General features: G+C 41.0%; 1 protein-coding gene across 3 annotated transcripts; it reads left to right on the top strand.

Moving 5' to 3' along the window:
* The first annotated feature begins 670 nt into the window (after positions 1–670).
* LOC125711385 (neprilysin-like) lies at positions 671–25,554 on the top strand. 3 transcript variants are annotated; one of them, XM_048980219.1, is made up of 24 exons: positions 671–1,094; positions 1,192–1,300; positions 4,284–4,457; positions 5,123–5,158; positions 5,389–5,550; positions 7,909–7,989; positions 8,554–8,649; positions 8,734–8,852; positions 8,990–9,055; positions 13,466–13,600; positions 14,064–14,165; positions 14,357–14,493; positions 14,583–14,676; positions 15,163–15,291; positions 15,955–16,053; positions 16,247–16,324; positions 16,490–16,593; positions 16,726–16,784; positions 17,043–17,162; positions 17,783–17,916; positions 18,247–18,312; positions 19,090–19,185; positions 19,392–19,468; positions 19,566–25,554. In XM_048980219.1, exons 2-24 carry the CDS (start codon positions 1,258–1,260, stop codon positions 19,663–19,665), a joined length of 2,307 nt encoding a protein of 768 aa, XP_048836176.1. In that variant the 5' UTR covers positions 671–1,094; positions 1,192–1,257; the 3' UTR covers positions 19,666–25,554. The 3 variants fall into 3 exon arrangements, with proteins under 3 accessions (XP_048836176.1, XP_048836177.1, XP_048836178.1); XM_048980221.1 differs by lacking the exons at positions 671–1,094; positions 1,192–1,300 and adding exons at positions 3,973–3,991; positions 4,099–4,156; XM_048980220.1 differs by lacking the exons at positions 671–1,094; positions 1,192–1,300 and adding an exon at positions 3,949–4,156.
* The last annotated feature ends 283 nt before the right edge of the window (positions 25,555–25,837 follow it).

A 25,837-nucleotide genomic window follows, 5' to 3' on the forward strand; every position in this document is an offset into this window, starting at 1 on the left:
CAGAAGCAGACATGATGGCAGCGTGAAGCTGATGCCTGTCAGAAGCAGACATGATGGCAGCGTGAAGCTGATGCCTGTCAGAAGCAAACATGATGGCAGCGTGAAGCTGATGCCTGTCAGAAGCAGACATGATGGCAGCGTGAAGCTGATGCCTGTCAGAAGCAGACATGATGGCAGCGTGAAGCTGATGCCTGTCAGAAGCAGACATGATGGCAGCGTGAAGCTGAAGTCCGAACACACCTTGTTACATCCACTCCAAGGATGCTCCCCTTCTCCTTTCATCATAAACCATTTAGGACAATTGATGTAATAATGAATTGCTGCATACTCCAGTCAAGTGCCTTCAGGCAGCTTTGTTGTGAAAGGCACCACCGAAAATAAGTTGAACTGAATTTATCTTAAAACAGGGAGACCAAGTAACTCTGTACATTTAGTTCTAGTTTAGTTAAGAGTTCTGATGTAATGTAAGAAGGAAATGGTTAAATCGTTGTCTATAATGGTAAATCATATTTATGACAGACACTGACCAATTTATAATAAATCGAATAATTTATCAACTCAAATTAAAATACAGTTTTGTAATTTAAAATGGCCATATTTTTGAGAATCTCTTGTGTTTGGAGAGTTTCCATAATACATCTCTGGCCTTGTTATAAGAAACACAAGAACATACTGTAGTGTTATTACTATGATAAGGACGGGATGATCGCGGGCTCTTACCCCAGACGCAGCATAAATTAGTTTCAGAAAGCTAGTAAACCTTAAAACGACATAATGATCATCCATGAGGTTGCAGACCAGTCATGAAATTTACTTTAGACAAAAACCACTCGCTACTCATTTAGGATTGTGTGACAGGTTCTCACGAAAGTACTAAACCCGCAGCGGCTGAGAAGAACACCTCTGAAAGAGGGCTCCAAGGCAGCACCGGCCAGCGACGGAACTACAGGAGTGCGTCTACGCTGACATACACTAATATTCAGTACATTTCTAAGCTGAGCAGGTTCCAGTTGTTTCATTTAGTTTGTATTCGTAAAATAGTAAGGAATTTGCAACAGTTAGAGTGGATTCGTGATGTCTCGCGTCGTTAACAGGTAGGAAAGCGCATTTCTAACCCAGTTCGAAGAGAGATGCGGATATTTTTTAAAGAAGTGCATTAAAGGAGAATGTTTCTCCGTCGTTGATTGTCAGGTTGCATACACCCTGATCCTGAAGGTTCTTTTTTCATGGATTTGATGTCTGTTTGATTGGTCGGTGATGCCCATTTACATCATCGACCGAAAATTTCCAGAGACACCTGGTAAGTAAAAAAAAAAAACGCAACGGGTTAATCTTTCATTTGTTTTCTTTTGGGTTGATTGATAACTTGTTTTAGTTTCTCATTTGCAACACATACACATTATGCTAGGTACTGCTGTTGATTGCAATAGAAACGTTCTGTTATTGCTATTTCATTCAAATAATTCATGCACTACAGTTAAGTATTATTTTAAACGCCTGCAATTAATATGCTTTCAACAGAACCAACGACGTCCGTATTTTCCGGTACTTAAAGATCTATCAGATATATTGCTGTCCAGACACTCGGTAAATGTGTGATTATATATGAGTACTTATGTTCCTGTAAAAAAATTAAAATAATAAACAAACAAATTATTCTAATTATTATGGTAAGACAGACCAGAAATGAATTCAGTTCAATCGTTCATTCATCTATCATCCATAACCGCGTATCTAACAGAGGGTAGCAGTGAACCTGCAGCCTGTCCCAAAAAGACATCTTGGATGGCATGACGGAACAACAGAACATGTATATACACGTTTATATACGTGCGTCTATATATATTTTTTAAAAGACAAACGTTTCAGTGGCTACTTTCTCCTTCACCGTGCAGTATAAGTACCTAAACAGAAGTTCACCGCTGATGTAGATAATGAGTTTAACTACAGTACTGTGAAAAGTCAAAGAAAATGTTTAAAGTTATTTATCTGGGTAGTACATTTATATTTGTTCAGAAAAAGCACAATTTAACAGTAGAACATATGCAAATTGACAGTAACAATAAAGACTAATAAGAATTTGATTCTGGTCTCCAAAAAGTTACTGATATCTAGTTGGATGAACATCGCTTCAGTTCCCAAACCTCTCCTCAGGGGCATCCCAACCATTCCATGTATTAGTTAAATTTAACCACCAGCTCACATAACTAATTAACTTAAAATAATTTAATAACTCAATGAGGTACTGATTAGCCAAACATGGTATGCTAGTGGTGAAGTGAACAAACATATGAGTATATTGGAGGGTGGCTGTAAATTCTGGGTTGACGTAAGGAGAGTTTTTGAAATGGTTAAGCGAACACACTCTGACAAACATAAAATCTTTCTTTTACACCAACATGAAGGTCATTTAAACACAATTTTCTTACTCCGTAAGACTTCTCCATAGTACTCCACAGTACGCTTGTCTGCTTGCTGAATATTTGTCATCTGCCTAATTGTTGCTTAGTGTATAAAAATGGGAATCTTTATCATCCGCTGTGGGTTGGACTGGCAGATGTGCTGCAGGTATAATCTCTATGGAGCACGGAAGCTGTCACTGGGCTGCTAAGCTGCATTGCGTTGGGGTTTCACTTTCAGTGTGTGTTAATTACCATGCAATCAGTGGCAGAGCAAAGAATGAACCAGCCACTGCACGATGCAAGAATTGCCTAAACGATAAAATAACTGGAAAACATATTAAACATGGTAATAACGTCTTTGTACTTTTATGTAAACTAGTTTTCAGAATGCTGAATGGGGCAGAAAAATATGAGGATAGGTGGGGGGGGGGGCACACAGCATTCACGGACAGAACTGTGTGCACCAGCCTACTTTGGCCTTTGGAGCCCCCACAGCCCTGAGCTCAGCACGATGGTGTGAACAGGGGGTGCCTTCTTCATCAGGCCTGATCCATGTTGAGAAGGGTGTCCTTAGAAAATGCCCGATGGACTGTCAACCGGACGTGTCTGACACACAAGCTCTGACATGTTCTGGCTTTGCCTTCCTAAATAAGACTGTAAAAGGCACCGGATCGACTTACGGATCAAGTTTTGTCACTCAAAGGTTGCTTCATCCATCCATTCATCCATTCATCAATCCATGTATCCATCCATCCAACTGCTACAGTAAATATTTGTGAATTAAAATGAAACAGATTACAGCAAATTGGCATGCATATGAGGGACGGATAATGCTGAGGATAAACACACCTGATAAGCAGTACAGTATCTTGGTGACCAGAGCACACACTCAATGCACACACGCACACACTGAGCTCGAACTGCCGGACAGCTGTTTGGCTTTGGGCAGTTTTAATTCTTGTGGAATTCAGTGCCTCGTATAAATATGACGTACGAGGTGTTTTCAGTGCTCCCTCAGTGAGGTAACCACCTCAATAGGTCTTTTGCACAACACAATTCTTTTATAACAGAAATGGAACAAAATGCCATCTTTCTTTCTGGATCATATAACACTGTACGATAATGATATGCAGAGTGACGGAACTGAACTGTCTTGCTTAACCCACGTTACTCGGTAAAAAAGCAGGTTCATGGTTTCTTGTAAATGTTGTGTATTACCACATATATGATGTTATTATTACTGCATGCACAAGGGTATAAGGACACACCCACACACGCAATCGCCTTCCATGTTGACATTTCTTATAGAACCCAAACAGTCCTCTTTGTTTAGCTGGCTCACGACAACAGGAGCCTTGGGCTAGAAAAGATATGACATAGAAGCTGTATCTTCATAAAGAGCAAACTACAGGAAACTCAACGGTGCTCCTCATATCTTGGTTTTACTAAAAACAAAAGAATAGTAGTGGCTCAGAGACGAAAGCCCAGCTCACCACCGGCTCCTTGGGCTATGTTGCAGGGCTCATTTTTGCATTCCTGCAGAAGGGTCATTTCATACCCAGGACCTGATCTTTCATCTCCACGAGTAGGTTAGTATACTGGCAGGGGACATCAGCACTTATGTGTGGAAGAGGATCAAGGGTTAATGTCTGTTCAGACCAGCTTCTGGGAATTGTGCTGACTGCGCTTTTTACAGAAGAGGTACAGAGATACAGAGATGAGGTGGCAGCAGGTCGGAATCCAACTTCAGAGTGGCAAGTAGCTCTTCCTCCAGTTTACTCGTGGAAAGAAATAAAGTCTGACAAGCAGTGCTGTGGGGTCTGAAGTTTTCCTTTCATTTTGCGGCAGATCACTTTGCCTGTCGTTTCTCTTCCACCACAGGTGAATTTTTACAGGCGGCACCTGAGGGGCGGCTGAATATGGCGGAAAGCTGTACGCCAAAGTCAGTGAAGAAGCTCCGCTGGACATCCCTGGAGATCGGCTTGATCACCATAGTATCACTTCTCTTCGTCGTGCTGGTGGCTCTCACTGTCCTGTTTGTAACCCAAAATGGAAGTAAGTGGGGCTCACTGGGGTCACAACAGGTTTTACCTAAAGTGCAAGAAGGTGCTCCATCAGGCAGAGTGCACTCTGCAGTGCATATAGAGGCCTTCCACGGGACAAACAGATCTATGCATTTGGGCTAATTAGAGAATCAGGCTACAAGCCATAATTAACAGGACAGGAAATGAGTATGTCGATAATGGCCCCGGCTGTTCCACAGTAAATATGTTGTAACCCCTCCAGGTGCTGGGCAGATGTATAGCAGATGGTGGGTGGAAAGCAAAGCTGTGCCAGCCTGAGTAAATCATCGTACTTAATAAATGTTTCAGCAGCTTTCTGAGACAGAATGCAAATGCAGGGGGATTTCTCTGCATGAAGCCCCGCTCTCCGCATGAACGCGGGAGAACCTGAGAGGGAAGCAGGGAGGGACTCATTCCACGCCATGCTAAATCGAATCACAGAGAAGTTGCTGGACGGGTTGTTAGACAGGGTGTGTGTGATGATGTTGTCGTCCACTGCTGGCGGTCAGGGTGGGTGAAGCCCAGCTGCTTCTTGCATGCAGCCTTTAGGTCACCCCTCCACGCTGCTCACTAATGAGGTGGAATGGCAGGTATTTCGCTTTCGATGGGTCATTCTTCTAAAGTGCTTTGACCGCTGTATTTTTCGATTGTCTACAGGTGGCATTTGTACGACGGCAGACTGCACCCGGTCAGGTAGGCCAGCATTGTGCAATTATTCAGTGAATGGTTTCATTCCCCTTTGTACTCCTTCTTGTTAGGATTATATTCCTGCATTTGCCTGCTGAAATAGAGCAAGCTTTCCAAACAGAAGGCAGTGTAACTGTTCTAGAACCTCAATTAGTTCATAAAGAACAGCACTGCTGGAGAGCTGGCCCAGGGGAGCTGGGCCCCACTGTTGCTGATCATCGCTGGTCATATCACAGCCTCCCGGATCATCGAGAACATGGATCCCAGCAAGGAGCCATGTGATAACTTCTACCAGTATGCCTGTGGGGGCTGGTTGAAGAAGAACATCATACCAGAGACCAGCTCACGCTACAGCACTTTTGATATCCTGAGGGATGAGCTGGAAGTGGTTCTGAAAGGTTGGTAAAACATCAACTACTCATTGATCAATCATTGACATGGTCTCATAGATTAACAACTATATTATAATAAATTCTGTATTAATTAAATGTACCATGTGACACAGAGATACAGCATGTCAGCCAGAGCTGCAGGTGGTGTAGTGGTTCTCCTAGCTTGCTAGGCCAGGTATTCTCAGTTCTGGTAGCTGATGTACATGACTCATGTTTTGACACTCTACTTTCTTAGAATCCAAAGAACCTGAGCAAGCAATTCTAATGAGGATGTGTGGTGGGGTGAGATGTGGCCCAACCTTTAATTGATTTTTCTTGCATAGGAAATGTGTCACTGCATAATAAATGAATCAGATAGTTTAAATTAGAAATTTGATGCTGTCGTTTCCAATGACCAGGCAGATGAGGTTTAAAATGGAAAAGATGATTCCTCTCTGTGTACCTCTGACTGTTTCGGGCTTTGCGATGCATGTAATGTCGAGCCTTGGATTTTGACCGCTGCTTAACCAAGCAAAACTTGAGTGCAACTTGACCCTGCCTTTACCTCAAATGATTATCTGTGTCCTGCAGGTTTCTGTTTTGAGCTTTGAGTGGTTTGGAACCATATGATTAAAATCAAGGATGAAGACAATTGGCTGGTGTCCATAATCACATGGAAAAATGTAGACCAATTTTAATTGAAAGAAACATAAAATAGAAATAAGCAGAAACAATTGCAAAGCTGTTGTTCTAATGCATTTTGTGTTGATTTTAACCCCTGAGGTCAACCAATCAAAATTACAGAATTATTATTATTGAATGTTTCACATTAGGATAATCAGTCCAGTTTTGCACAAAATGCATCGCGTTTTAAAATTCTTTATAAGGTAATATCACATATTTTAATTGGTTACCCAGTTGGCAGACTGAGGCTACTGCTAACTTACATAAGTTATTGTGCAAGACTATCAAAATCTACAGTGCACGCTGGCATGCTCCAAAATAATTTGATAAACTGACCGGGAGATTTTAATTACGGCACTCTCCCACCCCACAAATTAAGCTGTGAGGCTATACAGCTGCCTCCGGGGAGCAGCTCTCTCTACAGATGAAAGGAAATACCCCCCCCCCTTGTGTTACAAAATGCATTGAGGAACAGGTGTGTGCATGCAACTGGGGACATTAAAATCAGAAGGTGACAATAAAGAGCTTTACTTAAGGGATTTTTAAGCACAGAAATGTAGCTGCTTATATATCATAGAAACCTTGCACACAGTGGTTATGCATCTTTCCCTTCTCTTATTTTCCATGGATAAGGTCACGGTCATTTGTCATTGTTTTATGGTCATGCTGCCCATGGGACATTTATAGCTCCTGTTTCAAGTTAAATTATATTGCAGGGTTTAAAATTGAGTCAAAACTGTACCATTATGAATAGGAATCCTCAGTACACAAGGCTGAGAAAATAAAACATGAAAGTCTAGAGCTACATATAAGGCAAAGATATGGAAGGAAAAGTGAGTAGGCCCATGTGATGGAACAGACGATGACTATTTGAGCGAAGCCTATGACCATGGATGTAACAGGAAGAGGCTATGAGACACCTATTCTTGGAAAGAGTTTACGATTACAGAAGTTTACCAGCATAGGTTCACCAGACAGTCAGGAAGGACCAGTCTGAATCAGCAAGGAGGTTTGAAGCTGGACTGGTTCCAGATGCCCTGACAGCGGGCAGCCCATAATCCTATCATGCACACATGATCTGTGCCCTTTCCAGGAAGCACCCAATTGCTTCCCAAGTCGCGGCTCTAATTAAAGTTAAATTGGAATATAAATAGCGAAGCATCAGCCTTGTGAAGCGTGATCCTGCACGCTGGAGTAGGTCACATGGGCTGCGGGGGGCTGCAGGACATTTAGGGAGAATAAAAACTGGAAAAATACAAGAAAGAAAGAGCGGGAGTGAAGGGACAGGTCGGTCCTGTTCAGTAGCCGCTTTCTGTGAAATACTTGCTTACCATAAACACGATGCCGCTTCTTTCTGATATCCGTCCAGAGTGTCACACAAACATTACATCCATCACTTTCCCCCTTCAATCCAGCTTATGTTCATTTATCACTCATGAGAATGAAAGAGGCCTTATTATGTCTCAGCGTCATATTACATCCTGATAGGATGCCAGTCAAACTCAAGACCTAAGACACATTTTTTACATGCAATCATATTTAAGGGTTTAGGTTATGGGAGGGTAACAGACCACCTGAGGGGATTGACTAGGGCTATGAAAAGCAGCTACATGAGTGAGGTAAAGGGTGCCCATCAAATGTAAAATCAAATGGGATCAGCATAGACATTGTGCTATACTCTGTTTATTCTTGTCGTTACAGGTGTGCTTGAAAGGTCTGACACAGCCAACAACAGCGCCTTGATCAAGGCTAAGTTGCTGTACAAGTCCTGCATCAATGAAAGTAAATTAAACATGGTTCTAGTACCTCGAATTCCTTGTCTAATTGACTCTTCCTATTTTTAAATGCATCTAAGTGACATGAATTCCAGCTACATTTTTGTGTATGTTTTTGTTCCTGCTTAATCTTCAAATTGTCAGATTGAGTTAATTTACACTTTTATCATGGATTATGGCTTAGCTCAGTGGGATTCAAATCCCACTTCTGCTCTGTGTGGGGAGTTTTCTCTGGAACACCTTTCGCTTTCCTCCACAATCTGCAGCCTAATTGGAGTCTCAAAATTGCATGTATATGCCCAGTGAAGGACTGGCATCCTGTCCAGGATGTACTCCTGTCTAATGCCCTACGCTGCCTGGGATAGATTCAAGGCGTCTCCATGACCCTTTCCGGAACAAGCAGTTAGAAAATGGCTGGATAATGGACAAGGAATTTCTAAAACCTGCAGTATATTTTAAAATCAGTTTTTAACTGGATGGGATAATTCCAGAATGGAAAAAGATTAGATTGCACATATGATGTGAAACCCTGTTTTGTTACAAAAAAATACACTCTTGGATTTTCAAACAGGCACAATTGAGAAGAGGGGTGGAGATCCACTACTGAAGATGCTGCCCATAATCTACGAATGGCCAGTGGCCACAGACAACTGGGACAGAGAATATGGTGAGACAGGCAGCAAATGTTATTGAGAGGCACTGGCAGTGTCCCTGCATCACTGACCATGCTTATGTCCCATCACTGCCACAGGTGTAAACTGGACGCTGGAGGACGCCATAGCAAGGCTGAATGAGAGATACGGAAAACAAGTCCTTATTAACTTTTTCGTGGAAACTGATGACAAAGACTCCAATTCCCACATCATTCATGTAGGTGGTGGAAAAATGCAGTAGTTTTTTTCTAACTTGGTTCACAGATCTTGTAAAATATCTTTATAAAACAATGCTTGTTTTCAACTCCTGGCTCCAGCCAAAAAGTTTTTTTTTTTTTTTTAACTTTTTTCCAGTTTGACCAGCCTGGACTGGGTCTTTCTTCCAGGGACTATTATGTGTGCACTGGCCCTTATGAAGAGGTAAGTGTCCAACAGCTTCTCCAGAAATGTGCCTGCATATTGGAGCATCTGCAGATTGTTTACCTTCCAGGGTAAAACAGTACAATGTATTAGAGCCTCAATGTGGTGGCCCTCTGTATTGATTTCAAAACTTCTTTCTCACGCCAACATCTGGTAGGACCTCAAACAGCCCACAGTGTAAACTTTACTGTGAAAAAAACCATAGTCTTCTGTTTGGAAAGCAGATCCAGAGGGCAGAGGGACTGGAGGAGGGAAGGTGACTATTATATTAGCACTAGGGGTGTATACTCAGCCCACGAGTTGAGACGAGACACGATATTGGGTTCATGAGAACGAGACGATATTTTAACAATATTTTAAGGAAAACTTCAAAGAGGAAATATATTACTGGAAAGCGGCCTTTTATTTGATTAATTTGAAAGACAAAAAATGCTAAATACTGCAGATGTATGGTGAAATGTGTTAAATAATCACCATCAACACATGTGTCAGGATCGCGGGTTGCGGACGGGCAGGCGGGCAGGAAGGATGCAGGGAAGGACGAGGCAGGGAGGCAGAAAGCGGGGAAAACTGGGGATTTATTACGGGAAGGAAGACAACGGGTAGAACGGGACATAACCACAGAACTAACAATACCTAACATCAATGACGGAACAACAAGACGTGGACTAATAATTAAAAGACAAGGCGAAATAACAAGGAACAGCTGGGTACGATTGGGGAAGCACACGTGGATAATCAGGGGGCGTGGCACACACGAGGATTGGACGGGCCTGGCATGACAATATGCAGTAAATAACAAAACAAATATCCAGCACCATAACATATTTCACCCCAAACTCAAATAACAGGCTTCTTTCGTATTTCACTACTCATAGAATAGAATATAAAAAATCCCAATAAAAATAACAACCATAAAACATTTTTTCTTTTGTTTTCTTCACCGGTGCAGTGGATTGAAGTAAAGAGCTATGATGGTGCTGCAAATGGCTTTGCATAGTAGTAGCGTTATACGGCATTATTTTCCTACAGTGCTTACAGATGGTTCATGTTTTGTCTGTCACCCTTTATATTTATATTTTCTGCCAGATCCCCAAAATGCTGCCACACAAAAGATTTAAAAGTGCCTGGTGCATCTATTATGGTAATTTCGTTGCTCCTAGACACTCCAGGTGTGTTCTGCAAAGTAGGATTTCTCAGTAAGCTAGGTTAACTTAAGCTAGAAGTTATGATTGTCCAATAAGAGTTTTGTTAAGGAGTATTCCTATTGGACAATCATGACTAATAGCTTAAGTTAACCCAACTAACTGAGAAATCCTGCTTTGTGGAAGACTCCCTCTGCCCCTAACACAACAAGCCTGTTTAATCTTCATTAGGCAGTTCATCGCAGGTGAGTGGAGGGGTTTTCCCCTAGGGCTGCCCCTTCCCTGAAACATCCACACCGTAACTATATCACATGTAAATATTTCAAATAATTCAGATAAGTGTCATTGCCAAATGATACCCTATATGGACACCTGGCACTTAAAGAAACATTTATGACATCCCATTCTAAATCCTTATGCATCAACAGGGAGCTATAATAGCTGCCACTCTTCTGGGAAGACTTTCCACAAAATTTTGGAGTGTGTCAGTGGGAATTCTTGCCCATTCATGCAGAAGAGCATTTGTGAGGTCAGGCACCGATTTTGGGCGTGAAGGCATGGCTCACAACCTCCATTGTAGTTCAACCCCAAGGTGTTCAGTGGGGTTGAGGTCAGGGCTCTATGTGGGCCAGTTAAGGTCTTCCATGTCTTTATGGACCTTTGCTTTGTGTACTGGGGCACAGTCATGCTGGAACCTCCCCAAACTGTTTCCACAAAGTTGGAAGTATAGAATTGTCCAAAATGTCTTGGTATGCTGAAGCATTAAGAGTTAAATTCACTGGAACTAAGGAGCCTATCCCAACCCCAGAAAAAATAACTCCATAAAATTAGGGCCGGTTTATACTCTATGCGTGCAATGCGTGTGTTTACACAAGCAGGGCTGCTCCTCATACTTGCACATGTAGCTACATCAAGCTGGTTCCTCCACCAAGGGCCAGTGTGAGAAAACCTTCTTGACTCCTTCATTTCCGGTTTTACTTGTTTGTATGAGGTTGGGACATGAAACATTGAAAACCTGCTGCCTCCATAGTGAGATGCTAGTTTTGTAATACTGCTGCAGTATTCTCTATATTCTACCCACTGCTTCACATAGTTTTGGTACTTCGCTCTGCCACATACTGCTTTACTACCTCATGCTGAATGTTGCATCATATGCTGTTAGCTCTCTCATAGTAGTATTTCATACTTAATATTACTGCTGCACAATATTGGGGAAAAAATCCATTTATTTTTGATAAATATTGCAATATTTGTGAATAAATCAATTCCTCAGAAACATGTTTATGAGTGATTTAAACAGCCACTCTTCCTGATCTGATGAATGATTAGGATGCAGAGCTCATGCAAAAGTAGTGTCTGTAAACTTTAAACTAATGTTAAACATATACTAGATAAACTTGAAAGGAATGGTCAATAAAATTGCAAAGCTTGCTAAGTTTTGTTTCCTATAACAATATAAACGTTCTAGCAAAATGTAAACCCCTGCTCTTGGCAAATTTTTTGACCAAGATTTCTAAATAGCAGAACTGTATGGAGAAATATCATTGTTTATGAAAGTAAGTAACAATTTCGAGTAAGAATTTCATTGTACTCTGTATAAACCCTGCTTTGTTACTTTATGTGGTCTGCCACTTTGTGGCTGCGTTTGTGTTATTCCTAAAAGCTTCGCCTCGGCAATAATACCACTTACAGCTGACCGTGGAATATCTAGTTGGGAAGAAATTTCACAAACTGACTCATTGCAAAGGTGGCATCTAGTGCTGGGCGGTATACCGGTTCATACCGAAAACTGTTTTTTATTATTGTTATGATATGAATTTTTCTTATACCGCAATACCGGCTTAAATACCCTATACTACGTTCGGAAAGTGGCGCAGCTGGAAAAAAGGGGGACCTTTTTCGCTGCTAAAAATGAACTGCGAAAGATCAGAAACGGAAGATATAGCTGACACTGGAGTTGAAAATAATGAGACACTGGGGTTATCAAAAATCGATTCTCAGATACTAATCGATACATAAAAAATTTGTATCTGATTAGATATTCATTTTCAGCATTATTGATACAAACAGTGCAGTTTTCCCCTCATTCACCACACTTCACCGCTACAGCGCAAGCACGCGTGCGCACGCACGCACACACTCATGCAGCCCCGCCCCTCTTCTCAATAGCCACTGAACGCACTCGCGCTGGTTAAGACGCACATACCGAATTGGCCGAACATGGCATGTGCTGCAGCTGAAGGCACTTCACAAGATGCTTTAGTAAAAAAAAAGATAAACGCACGAGTGCCGTTTGGAAGTATTTTGCAGACGAGCATGGAAAGGTTAAGGATGTTGATAAGCCTTTATGCTAACCGTGCTACAAAGTCGTGGCGACAAAGTCAATTAGCACGTCAAACCTGGCCAACCATCTTAAAGACCTACATCCCGGTCTTAATTTTTTATGAGAAATTGAACTATTAAACACTTATGAAAAATGTTAACTTGGCCGGCACACACCTTAATAGCAGCCGTTTATCTATAAGCAGTTAGCCAACAAAGACGTTAGCCATATGTCATCATTAAGGTAGTGGATAGGTGCAATTGCTAATAATAAAATAATATAGTTTATTTGGGAACAATGAAAAACCGTAAAACATAAAATCCTATAAAATGTGGTAAATGCCCAGTCATACTTAAAAAAATAATACCGTCGTTTACCGTGAAAGTGATATAACTGAAAAATACCGTGATATAAATTTTTGGTCATACCGCCAAGCTAGTATGGCAGTACTATGCTTGAATTCACTGAGCTCTTCAGAACGACCCATTCTTTCATGAATGTTTGTAAACTTCACTGCATGACTAGGTGCTTGATGCTATATACCTGTGGCGATGGGTCTGAATGAAACACGTGAATGTCCATATAGTCTTTGTAAACAAATATTGGCAAATCAAATGATTCCTTTGGGTAGTACCATCCTTGGCCAGAATCAGTTATCCTTCCATTTAATTTAATTTTTATTCCAATTTTAGTGTTCAAATGTCCATACCTGTTCTGTGCCTTCCCAGTTACTTGGGATTTCCATGTTTATGAATGGAGGCACAAGTTATACACAAGTGGGACTTCCCCCCAGGAATCATTAAAGTATATCGCCAGGACTTCTCATCATACATGCAGTTTTATTTGCTGATAGAGCAATACCTGTACTGTAAAAATGATCTAGCCAAATATAGCCTACCTGAGTTCCACCCCTTGTCATCCTCTCTTGCCATTCTTTTGCAGGCATGTCGAGCATATGAGCTTTTCATGATTGATGTGGCCAAGCTGATGCGTACTGACCGAGGGCTCAGTGTGAATGAGAGCCTGATTGCTCAGGAGCTGGCCACAGTGATGCAGCTGGAGAAAGACATCGCCAATGTAACGCCCCTGTTATTCTCCCTGTACATGGATACACACACACATATGTTTGTGTTCATCTCTTTGTGGGGACTGTGCATTCATTTCTATGGGAAAAGCCCTAATCCCAGCAATGAGAACCTTAACCCCTATCCAGCCCTAACCTTAACCATAAGTAACCAAACAAAATACCGGAATCTTTTTGTGTTTACATTTTTTTTTCATTGCAGTCACAGATTTTTATAAAGCTGAGTTTCCCCTTGTGGGGACCAAAAAAAAAATAGTTCCATAAAAACCGTTTTTGTCATTGTGAGGACATTTGGTCCCCACAATGTAATATCCACATTGTCCCCACAGCATCAAAATTACAGGTTTTTATTACATCGTGGGAAACATTTGTTCAGTACTATGTAATATGAACATAATCCACACACACACAGATATAACAGTAAGTTACATTTTGGTAACCATTCGTTTCCCGCAGGCAACGGACATACCAGAAGACAGAAATGACCCGGTTCTCCTTTACAACAAAATGCCATTGGGTGTTCTGAGCACCAACTTCTCCTTGGTGATTGACTCCAAAGTAAGAAGCTTCTCCTTACAAACTGAAGCGGCAGCGTCAGCTATAATAATTTATTGCCGATGTCCATGTATTCTGTAAGAGATCACATTCCTGTTTCTGTTCTTTCTGTTTTCCGTCCGCTATACCTTTTTTACAAGCACGCTGTTGTCATGCTTGCGTTTACTCAGCGTTCACTTTGAATACCTCAACAGGAATTTAACTGGACTCGGTTTGCAAACAAAATAATGGAGACGGTAAACATCACGATAAGCGAAGATGAAGCTGTGATTGTATATGCACCAAGGTACCTTACAAAGCTCAGGCCCATCCTGGAAAGTTATACACCGAGGTTTGTAACTGCACCCCACTGACACCACTTTGTTCACAGAAAACAGACAAACGGGCTCAGTTCTGACCTCCTTCTTGCACCTTCTGCAGAGACCTACAGAATTATATTGTCTGGCGATATGTGATGAACCTGGTGGTTGGTTTGAGCAGAGCTTACAGAGACACAAGAAAAGCCTTCCGTAAGGTATGCGTGCCTCTCAGAAACCAGCTTCCCACATGATTAGGGCTGAAAGCGAAGGCAGCAGAGATCCTAGGCTTGTACAAACCTGGTGACAGAAGGGGCTTTGAGAAGCTGTTACACTTTGACCTCTTCCCATGTCTTTGTCTGACACGTATTAAAGTCTGCCTGTTAAGAACAGCTGAATCATGAATGGATTAGAATCTCTAATAATAGTGCAGTATTGCGATAAAACGCTGAGTGTGGATACTCTGTGACTGTTTGTTGGTTGAAAGTAAATCATGGTCTGGATTTTTACTTTCCGGACCTGAAACCGAGTGTTTTTAAGCTCAGCTCTACTTTCTGGACCTGAAATTGCCATCTCTGCTGTAAGGATAGTGGAAAGTTAGCAATATTTTTTATGACAAAAGAACGGTTATAAGATTGATAATTGTAGGTTAGAGCTTTCCTTACAGGATTTGATACTATGCCAACGCCCCTTGCCCCCTACAGGCTATATATGGAACTACATCTGAAGCAGCTGTGTGGCGCCAGTGTGCTAATTATGTGAACAACAACATGGAGAACGCAGTGGGTCGGCTATATGTAGAGGAGGCCTTTGCTGGGGAGAGCAAAGATATGGTCAGGAGTGTGTGTGTGTGTGTGCTAGTGCTTTATGAGCATTTGTCTTAGTATTTTATAGTAACTGTCATTGTAGGGACAATATTCACATCAACACCATTTTTCAGTTTGGTCATTGTGATGTAATCTTCTCATAATTGTGCATAGGTGCACCATTGTAGCCATAATGTGTGTGACGCAGGCTAAGTCTGTCTTCGGCTGGAGCCTTAATATACCTGTAGGTTACCAATACGTTACATAGCCATGTTTCCTACAATAATCTCCCAGATTATTTTTTGTATGCCACATTTTAGCCAGAAACCACGAATCAGGACTTGTTTCTTATATTAGTCATAAAGCCCTGAGAGTGAAGGTGATTGTAGCCTTGTGTGACGTGTAGCACTATTCACTTGATCTGCCTGTAAAATAGCCTTTCACTGTAGCACTACCGAGGCTCAGTCAAAATGTGGCTGTAATGAGTATCTCACACGGCTAATAGCTGTACTCATGAAAACACAAGATTGCACAAATAACTGTTTTATATAGAGATGTTTCTATTCATTATGTTTAATGTGCTTATGCAATGCATAATTAAACAAAATAGCTCCAACCTGAAAGGGTTTTATGGATTACATCATAAAAGAAGAAATTAAATAGTAAGATTTTTCTGCTTATCTGGCCAAGATGGATGAAATGATTGCTGAGATCAGGCAAGTTTTTGTGAATAATCTTGATGACCTTCCCTGGATGGACAAGGAGACCAAAAGGGCAGCAGAAGAAAAGGTAAGAAATGCGATCTACAATAAAATCTCTTTTCTTGGTCGCACAGACTTTGAGCCCATCCCTTCCATAAAAAAACGGCTTATTTAATAAAATAAATTAATAAAAAATAAAGCAACATTGTTTAATGAAATCATTAATGTGACCGCACAGTGCTACAAAAATACTTGGCCGTGTTCTCCGCTCTAAATAACAGGCAAGGACTATTCGTGAGAGGATTGGTTACTCTGAGAACATCATGAATGACGAATATCTGCACAATGAATACAAGGATGTAAGTTGGAATCTTACAAGACCAAGAGCCACTAGGGCGCCGGACATATTAAACGTCTGACAGAAAGTAAAGCATTACAGTCACTTTTTAATGCTACGGTATTATAGTACGGTACATAGTACTAGAAAATTGAGCTTTTGCTGTTTTATGTTTTTGTTGTTTCAGTTGAACTACAATGTGCAAGAGTATTTCGAGAACATTTTGAAAAACCTAGAGTTTGGCCAGAAGAAACGACTGAAGAAACTAAGAATGAAAGTTAACAAAGAAGAGTAAGTCACTGTGCTGGATCTGTAGGTACCCAGGTCCCAGTCTCTACTCAGCATGACACATGTTCTTTTCCAAATACCAGCGGAAGCCGAGTATGACTGTAATCTAATTTTTTTTTCTGTTGCTGAAAAAAGATGGATCACAGGACCTGCCATTGTGAATGCCTTCTACTCACCTAGCAGAAACCAAATAGGTATAAGCGGCATCACACCGTTTACTCTTTTCGATAATGAATTGTTAAATCATTATGAGGTTGCATAGAGGCCTTCCCTGTCGTTGTTAAAACATAAATGGTGGGTCAGTTTGGGCTAATGAAAAGTAGAATGTACCGACCTGACATTACCTGAGTGTACAGTTAGGGGGCGCAATGAAGCATTCTTGGTTTACGCATAGCTCCATGTGGGCTGAGGGTGCTGGCTGTAAATGACATCGAAGGCCCTCTTTCCCACAGTGTTCCCAGCTGGAATCCTTCAACCCCCCTTCTTTGGCAAAGGTCAACCCATGTCTCTTAACTATGGCGGCATCGGGATGGTCATTGGCCATGAAATCACTCACGGATTTGATGACAATGGTGAGTGAAGGTCTATGGGATTACATAAAAATATGTGTTTTGCAGCGCAAAGTTTGTTACATATTTCAGAGGACTGTTTTTACCAAAAATGCAGGCGCCAAAAAGCTGGCATCCTATTTAATTGACACTCAGCGTTCTCAGGAATTTCCACAGATGCAACGAAGTGATACGCAATTTGAACAATGAAGGACTAAATATCCTTTGTGGTCTGTGTCTGAAATTAATGCAGGACAGGAATGTATTGAAAGGATATCAGAAGAAATGAATAACTGAATCTCATAACACTGTAAGAACAGGAAAATAATAAGATTATGTTTTATTAGAACTGTAAAGACAGCATGAGTAAAGGCATATGATCATACAAATCACCGTTTATAGGCTGGCAAAGAAAAGACTAACCCTGCAGAGTGCCGACATTGGAGTTCTAATGGATGGCTGACTTGTTACTTTTCATCATTTTTGTCAGGATTACATTCATTATAAATACCATTCTACCTATATTTCCTATGATTTTCCTGACACTGGTGCTGTAGTGTTAATGTGGCACAAAACTCAGAACATTTCTTTGAGTACACAGCAGAAAATGTAATGAGTAAGTATGAGCCTGCTTCATTGAACAGGCAGGAACTTCGACAAGGATGGAGACCTGAAGGACTGGTGGACTGCAGCATCTACAGAGCGCTTTCAGAATCTGTCAAAGTGCATCGTCCATCAATATGGGAATTTCTCTTGGGATTTGGCCGGTGGCCAAAATGTAAGGAAGCCACCCACTACATGACACCTCATCCTACATTTTTTTTTACAGCAATATGCCAGAGGAGCTGCTAGAATAAATGACAACATTGCACAGAGAGACATCTAGACATGCCCCCCCACCTGCTTATGGTTCTTCCCTAAAAGAACTACCCGAGAGCAGACACATTTCCCTTATCATGGCATCGTGATCACTAACAATGGTATTCTTCCCCAGTGAGCAGAGAGCTTAATAGTTTTTCCTGGTATAGGCAGTGATTTCAAAACACACAAAGAAAACCCCCAAATGACAGTTTTTGTTCCTCTATCTGTGCACTGCCTGTGTGACAAGATCAATGGGAATAACACCCTCGGGGAAAACATCGCGGACAACGGGGGCATCCGACAGTCATATCAAGTAAGGACAGCACATCGTAATGTCTCTTCACTATGTTGGAATATGGCTCTAAGAGTATACTATAAAACTTTTATATTTAGAAAGTCTTCCTTAGGTTGATTTTCCCACTTTCATATTATTACAATATACATCAGGTATTTTATAATTGATATGATTGCTGATTCAATTTGCTTTATAGGCATGTTTGTGATGGTGGTCATGACTATTAAAATTACCAGCTTGAGCTGCGGTGTGGAAAGTAATTCCGTTTGTCACCATTTGATGATGGAAAGATGGATTTAATCTGGTCTCTTTCTTGAACCTTAAGAAAGGAATCTGCAGGTTGGATTCCACATGAAGCTCTGGACTGTGCGGAAGATTTGTTTTCATGTTTCAGCTGGGTTATGTCAAATTGTTTGGAGAAATACAATTCTTTTTTTGGCAATTGTTCCAAAACACAACACGTTTACAATACAGTGATGTCCCTAATCAACAATTAGTAAAGAATGCAGAACAGAGTGGTCACTTTTGTCTCCAAGATGGAGTTTGGAGCATTGCGGTTCCCCTTTGCTTAACACTGGAGTTTTCACGTCAGATTTCAAAGAGACCTTTGCCCCCAAGGATCTCTAGAGAAGCAGGGTTTGAGATTTTCAGACAAAGAGCACCCTGCTTCATGAGCCTGATGAGAAGGCATCTGACTATGATAAGAAGGCATCTGACTATGATGACAGGCCCAAGGTGCAGAAGGGATCTTTTCCATGTGTGGTTCTCAACTAGATATGCTGATTGATGTTTCAGGCCTACCTGAACTACATCAAGAAACATGGGAAGGAGGCACTTCTACCTGGCATTAACCTGAACCACAAGCAGCTCTTCTTCCTCAACTTTGCTCAGGTAAGTGCTCACTAGAGCACATTAAGGCAGGTCTGACAGTGTAAACCAAGTTGGAGCAAAAGAGGTATCGGGGAGGAACATCATTATATAAAAATCTCCAACACTTCCTGCTTAACAGAAGTGTTAACAATCCTGAAATAGTGGTGATTTGTAACTTAAAATATACAGGTCTCACACAGATTTACTCCCTCACCTCCCATTCTCAGGTGTGGTGTGGAACTCACAGGCCGGAACATGCTGTTAATTCTATTAAGACCGATGTCCACAGTCCAGGCGAGTTCAGGTCAGGCTGATGTTTTGTCTTGGTATCAGAACAAAAATTATAATGTGAGAATTTAAAAAAACTGGAGAAAGAACATTCTATATTTTGTCCCCTACAGGGTACTGGGGTCACTCCTGAATTTCCCAGAGTTTGCCAAGGCCTTCAACTGCCAAAATAAGTCCTACATGGTACCTAAGAGGACATGTCGAGTGTGGTGATGAAGCAGAAGCAGAAGCATGAGATGTGAGGAGAATCTCAGCTTTTCACTGACTGCTGGGCACTAGGAAAGGGGTAGCAGCAATCCACAGTCCTCCAGAGGGGAGACCACCAGATACCTTCTCCACGAACAGTGTCCCCACAGGGACCATTGTTCTCTCCAATTTACATTTTATGTATCACATATAATTGATCTAAGTATGCGATTTTTCTTCCTTGAGGTCAGTTGTAACCAAGCCGATCCCAGTATATTATTGCTCTGCAAATAGTTCAAGAAAGATTTATAGTAATAAACAGGGATCTGTTGTTGTACATCACATGACAGTAAATTATCTGATACAGCGGTCAGATAATATGAGTACATAAATGTACAACAAGGGTCCTGCAGGAACAATTTGTTTCTACAGAAACTCTACTGAATCCAGTTATTGTGAGGACAGTCTTGTATGTCAAAAACTAAAAGTCTGGAACAAATTTGCATAAATATTTTTATGTGGTTGATATAAAGTCCAAACACAAATACAAAAATATCTAACAGATTGCCTTTATAAGATTCTATTTTTGATTTGCATCTATTAAAATAACTTCTGTTTTCAATTAGGCCAACATGCATACACTATATATTGTCCATGCAGATCTTGTACATGTTCAGTAGAATTTTAAGGACTTGTTCCATCATTTGCTCTTTGTGATTTATGATTCCTACAATTTCCAGGGCTGACACAAATCAATCCTTCATAGCACAGTAGTCTGCTTAATATGATTCTGGCTATGTTTTACCATAGAGCTTAGCCACTGTTTTGTGCATAACTGAGCCTCTTTACTCATGTGTATGTGTGCGTGCTCTTCTTTTCTTTATAAATGCAGAGACTGGAAGGCCGCATGACTTATTTAGCAGTAAAGCAATGTCTACACCAAAGGTCCTCAAGACCCCTTCCCTCCACATTCTGTTTTCAATTCAAATCATTTCTATGGTGCATTTCCACATCACATTACCTCAAAGCGCTTGACATTATACCTACCCATAGCCGCCAGAAAGTAAGCCAGAGGCAGCGGTGGCAAGAAGAACTTCTTCGTAGGAAGAAATCTTAGGTGGAACCAGACTCAAAACAGGAGCCCATTCTCCCAATTTATAAAACAGAGTTGTTCGTAGTGCAGTTATATATGCAGAAGGTCCAGTGGAATTATGGATGCTGATTTCTGGGCAGGCAGGTGAGGATACTGCTTCCTTTGGTATAATGGAAGGGTGGTGCTGTCCAACAGCAAACAAGAAAGCATAGGCAGATGTATAGGCTGGGTGGACGGGCAGGGAGGGAACTGCCCATCAACAGGAGCTCCAGGACAGATTCTAGGGATGCACCGATTGCATTTCTCTTGGCCAATCCCGATTGGCTATTTCTTTTTAAACCTGACCAGCCGATAGCGATCTTGGCCGATTCCAGTTTTCTTAGTTTAATAATTACCAGACTGTACATTTTTAACACTGCTTTAGCAAACTCTCTGCAAGCGAAATATTTCTAATAACCTGTTCAAATAATAATGGCTCAACAAGTGTTGAATAAAATCGGTTGTTCCAAATGTTTTTGGCAGTGACGCACGCGCAGACTTTTCCAGGGGCAGGTGCTCTAACAGGGAGGAATGGCCGATCAGTACTTCTAGGTGGTTAAAAGAGGTGGTTGTGTTGTCACTTGTACGGGACCTTTACAGAGTTTGCAAAATACAGTAGATTGGTTCACATCAGATTTCGCAAATACAAACTATTTCACACAATCGAAGCAGAACCTTTTTTGGAACCAATTTATGCAACAACGTTCCTGAACAGTCTATGGACCGTGTGTTATTTACTTTGTGACACAAGTACAATATTTATAGCAGTAGTAGTAATATATAAAGTTTGTTGGTTTGTTTTTTTCACCAACTTAGCTACCTGGCTAAAAAAAGATCAATTAAGTTATTAAATCTAGGCACTTAATTGAGATCGAAAGAGACATATAATTGACAAAGAAGGGAGATATACAGACAGCTCTGATATATTATGCAGGCTGAAATCACTCTGTTTCACGTCAGTCTGTTTTTGTTGAGGTACTGTTGCAGCGTCCGGACACACAGGCATTGCGTAACAGGTACTTGCCGATTTGTTGTTATAATAATGGTGTCAAGTAGTGCACATGTAATGTACTATTTGCCTCACTTGTACGTCGGTATGCACAAAGGCGTCTGCTAAATAAAAGTAAATGTAAATGCAGTGCTGTATCTCGATTCTTACAACACCTCTGGACTGTGTACTGTGGATGCAATTGCAACTGGGTATCGTAAAATATCGCCATATCGACTACCACTGGTTGGTTCAAAAAGTACTTGATTCGCTCATAAAATCAGCCACGTTTAGACTGATTGGCCGAGTGCTGGTCAGTGCCATTCAGGACGAAAATGTGCCATTTCCGGTCACTAGCCAATCGATTGGTGCATCCCTAACAGAATCCCTCATGTCGTAGGGAAGAAATGAACAATGTGTTAATTAAACTGGGCGACATGAATGACATTATGTGTAGTGCAGTATGGAGATAAGGAGTCTATGGCAGGTCTAATTAACTATGGCAGCTTAACTAGGCAGGAGAGGTGGGAGGGAACACAAGCGTGAGAAATTCCTGAACACCAGCACTCATGTGACGTGTGAATCCAGAATGAGACTCCTGGACACCGAGTTCACCCAGAGTCGATGACACTGATCCCCAACCAACTCTGTTTCTCACACTGTAATCCTAGCTAGGGGTAAAAGCTAGCTATTCGTTTTGTCATCATATCCTAGATTGAGTGAGTTTTTAGCATTGACTTTAAATACCGTGAGTGAGTCTGAATCTCAGACGTTTGCTGGTAGAATCTGCCACTACTTTGGAACCCCGTGACAGCATGCTCCGCAGCCAAGATTGTTCCACTCTAGGTACTGCCAGGCAGCCCACCCCACGGAGAACGGAACAAACAAGTGAGGTTATACGAAACTAGTAAAACTGCTAATGTTCTCCGGTGCTAGACCATTCAGTGCCTTATAGGTCAGCAGTAATACCTTATAGTTGATATGAGTCAGCAGGTCGATGCTAGTACAGGACTAATCTGCTCACATTTCACATATTTATATAAGGGTGTGTTAACTTTTCTGCATCCTCAAGTGAAACCATTGTTCTACATTTTGCAATATTCCTCAGATGGAAGATAGCTGGTTTAACAACGTTAATATTTGTGTGAGCATCCAGAGAATCGGCTGAGTCAGTTGTGACAGCGAAGCTTTACATCACTGTGCTTGCATTGACTAGGCAGTAGGTAGCCATCAAGCGTTATGCTATCAACAGCACTCTGGGCTGTCCTAGGGCTCAGTAACAACACCTCTGCATTGTCAGGGCTTAACAGAAGGAAGTTACTGGCCTTCCAGCTCCTAGCTTCAGCCAAGCATCCCCCAGTCTTTAACAGTTGTGATAGCTCACCTGTATAGCTGTGTGTCATCTGCATAACAATGAAAACTCGCATTATGTTTCCTAATAATATCACTGAGAGGCATAATGTATGTACTAGGTGAATAGTAGGGGACCCAGGAGAGAACATGGTGGGACACCATACCTCACTCTGGTGGATCCAGAGGATTCATTGCTCAGATTGATGAACTGGCAACAGCTAAATATGTGCAGAACCAGAACAATGCCTGCCCTTTAACACCAACCAAAGACTCTAACCTTACCAATAAAATATCATATCAACAATATGAAATGGTGCACTTAGATCCAGTAGGTTCAACAGGGATATGCATCCATCATCACTGGCCATAAGCAAGTCATTCATGACTCTCAGTAGTGCAGTTTCAGCACTGCGATGAGGACCCCGATTGGAACATTTCATTAATGTTCTTTCTTTGCCAAAAACAGAGGGAACAGACTAGCAACTACTTTATTTTCCTAAGATTTTAGAATTAAGTGGATGGTTAGAAATAGGTTTATAATTAACCAAATAACTGGGATCCCGATTTCATTCCTGAGGATGGGTCAGACAGTAGGAACCTTGACTGAATTTGGGACATACCCCAGTCTTAAAGACGAGTTTATTATATTAAGTAATGTGCTACGTATTAGTGGTGGAATCTATTCAAACAGCTTTGCAGGTATGTTATCTAACAAACACATTGTACGTTCAGTAGATCAGATTCACCAATAATAAAGAAGAATTCAAACATCTGATTTATTCCATCTGACATCGCTGAGCCATATATCTGAATGTCATGAGCAACCAATGTAATGCTCCGAATAGTCTCCCTAATATTGGCTGTCATCAAAAAACACAATAAAATCATTGCTGCTATGTGTTACTGGACCCTGCGAGTCCACTGTTGCATGATTCCTTGTCAGACATGACGCAGTTCCAAACAGGAATCTGGGATTGTTTTTGTTGTTTTCCATCAGCCTGGAAAGGTATGCGGACCTGGCTCTAGAGAGTGAATATCTGTATGTTAAAACACTTTCTTTCCAGGCAATCCAAAAAACCTCTAACTTGGTGATGTGGCTTTTACGTTCAAGTTTATGTGTGGCTTGCTTAGGCTCACATGTTTGGTCTGTATACCAAGGTGTGTGTTTCTTGTCATTAAGTTTTCTTTTTATTGGAGCAACACAGTGAAGTCTGCTACCAAATGCCTGCTCAACCATTTCGAACACAAGTTCCAGTTCGGCCTCATCTCTTTGTGTATAGTGTGTATTATCGAGAGCTGCGGCAGTCAAAGCGCTGATCAAACACCTGAAGTAGTGCTTAGGAGCCGACAATGTTGTGGTCCTCGTCTGAATCTCAAACATCACCAATGCATGATCTGAGATAGCAGAGTTTAGTGGGAGAATTTCCACGTGTTCCACAAAAATACCACAGCTAAGAACCAAATCTAAAAACCAACAGAATCTAGAATGGAGATGAAGGCTGTGCTGAGAAGATTAATATCCATATGGAAAATTATAGTAAAATCCTCAACAATGAAAATTTTATCTATATGTATGATCAAACTAGTTAAGAAATCAGCGAATTCCTTTACAAAGGAGCCAGAAGATCTTTAAATAACCACAATGACATTACATGAAGGGCTGCATGTCACCATGCCAGTCACGTGAAATACCATCAATTCAAATGTGTTGAATTCACACCCTAATCGCTCCCTAGTATCTACTTTGCAATCAAAGATAATAGCAACACCATCACCTCAAGATATCTGGGCTTATATATATAAGCATAGCGAGGAAGAGCAGACTCATACAGAGGAATGCAGTCATCTTGCTTAAAGCCACGTTTCTGTTAAGCATAATTTAGATTATGATCAGTAATGTAATCATTTATAAGCAGTGCCTTAGTAGCTAATGACCTCATATTCAATAAATCCAGCTTTATATTTATGTCATGTGCTACAGGCTCCATTTTAATATTTACTAAGCTTTCAAAGCATATTTTATGGCAAACTGTGCCTCCATGCTAGTTTTTCCCAGTAAACAAATTTTAAATCTAAACCGAAAATGACCCTGTTACTGTTAAGTAGGTTTATTGGTGTACTTTCAGAGTTTATATTCTTCCATTTTCCTTTACATGAGGTCCTCTCAAGTGATTCACTGCAAAACAATAGCATTCTGTCAAAAAAAAAATAGCTAAAGTATATGGATGTATGGTGTTTTCTTTTGGAGAGTTCTTTTTTTAACATTTGTCTAGTTTTATACTTGATTTTCACTGATAGGTAATCATTATTATTCTGGTCAATTTTCACATGAAGCAGCTTCCCTGTGCATCTGTCTTTCTGGTAAAGGGACAGTACCTCAGATGCCTGTATTTTTTAATGAGCATCTTCAAAGACATTTTGTTTAATAAATTCTAAACAGAAATGTGTTTCGTTTGTTCTTTGACTATGTCCCAGTTACCATCACAGTTTTTTCTCCCGTCTTAGGGGATGCAGCAGTCTTGTGATCCATGACATCGCAAACATGAAAAGCAGATGTTTAGTATTTGCAACGCAATTACACTTCTTTTGCAAACTGTCGAGGGTGATGCACATTAGAAGGTTTCCCTTTGCAGACACCATGACTTACAGCTGACCACCGCTAATCACATGACTGCAGTGCAGCACTCTGTAAATGCTGTGACCGTGTTTAATGGAGCTTGCAGACC

This window comes from Brienomyrus brachyistius, chromosome 17 (genome assembly GCF_023856365.1).
Source record: "Brienomyrus brachyistius isolate T26 chromosome 17, BBRACH_0.4, whole genome shotgun sequence".
NCBI lineage: Eukaryota > Metazoa > Chordata > Actinopteri > Osteoglossiformes > Mormyridae > Brienomyrus > Brienomyrus brachyistius.

Bases quoted from the DNA above. Each gene is read 5' to 3' on its own strand.
- LOC125711385 (XM_048980219.1), top strand. From the start codon at position 1,258: ATGCCCATTTACATCATCGACCGAAAATTTCCAGAGACACCTG. The intron at 4,458-5,122 runs GTAAGTGGGGCT...GATTGTCTACAG, and splicing joins GTTTGTAACCCAAAATGGAA to GTGGCATTTGTACGACGGCA. The intron at 15,292-15,954 runs GTCAGGAGTGTG...TATCTGGCCAAG, and splicing joins CTGGGGAGAGCAAAGATATG to ATGGATGAAATGATTGCTGA.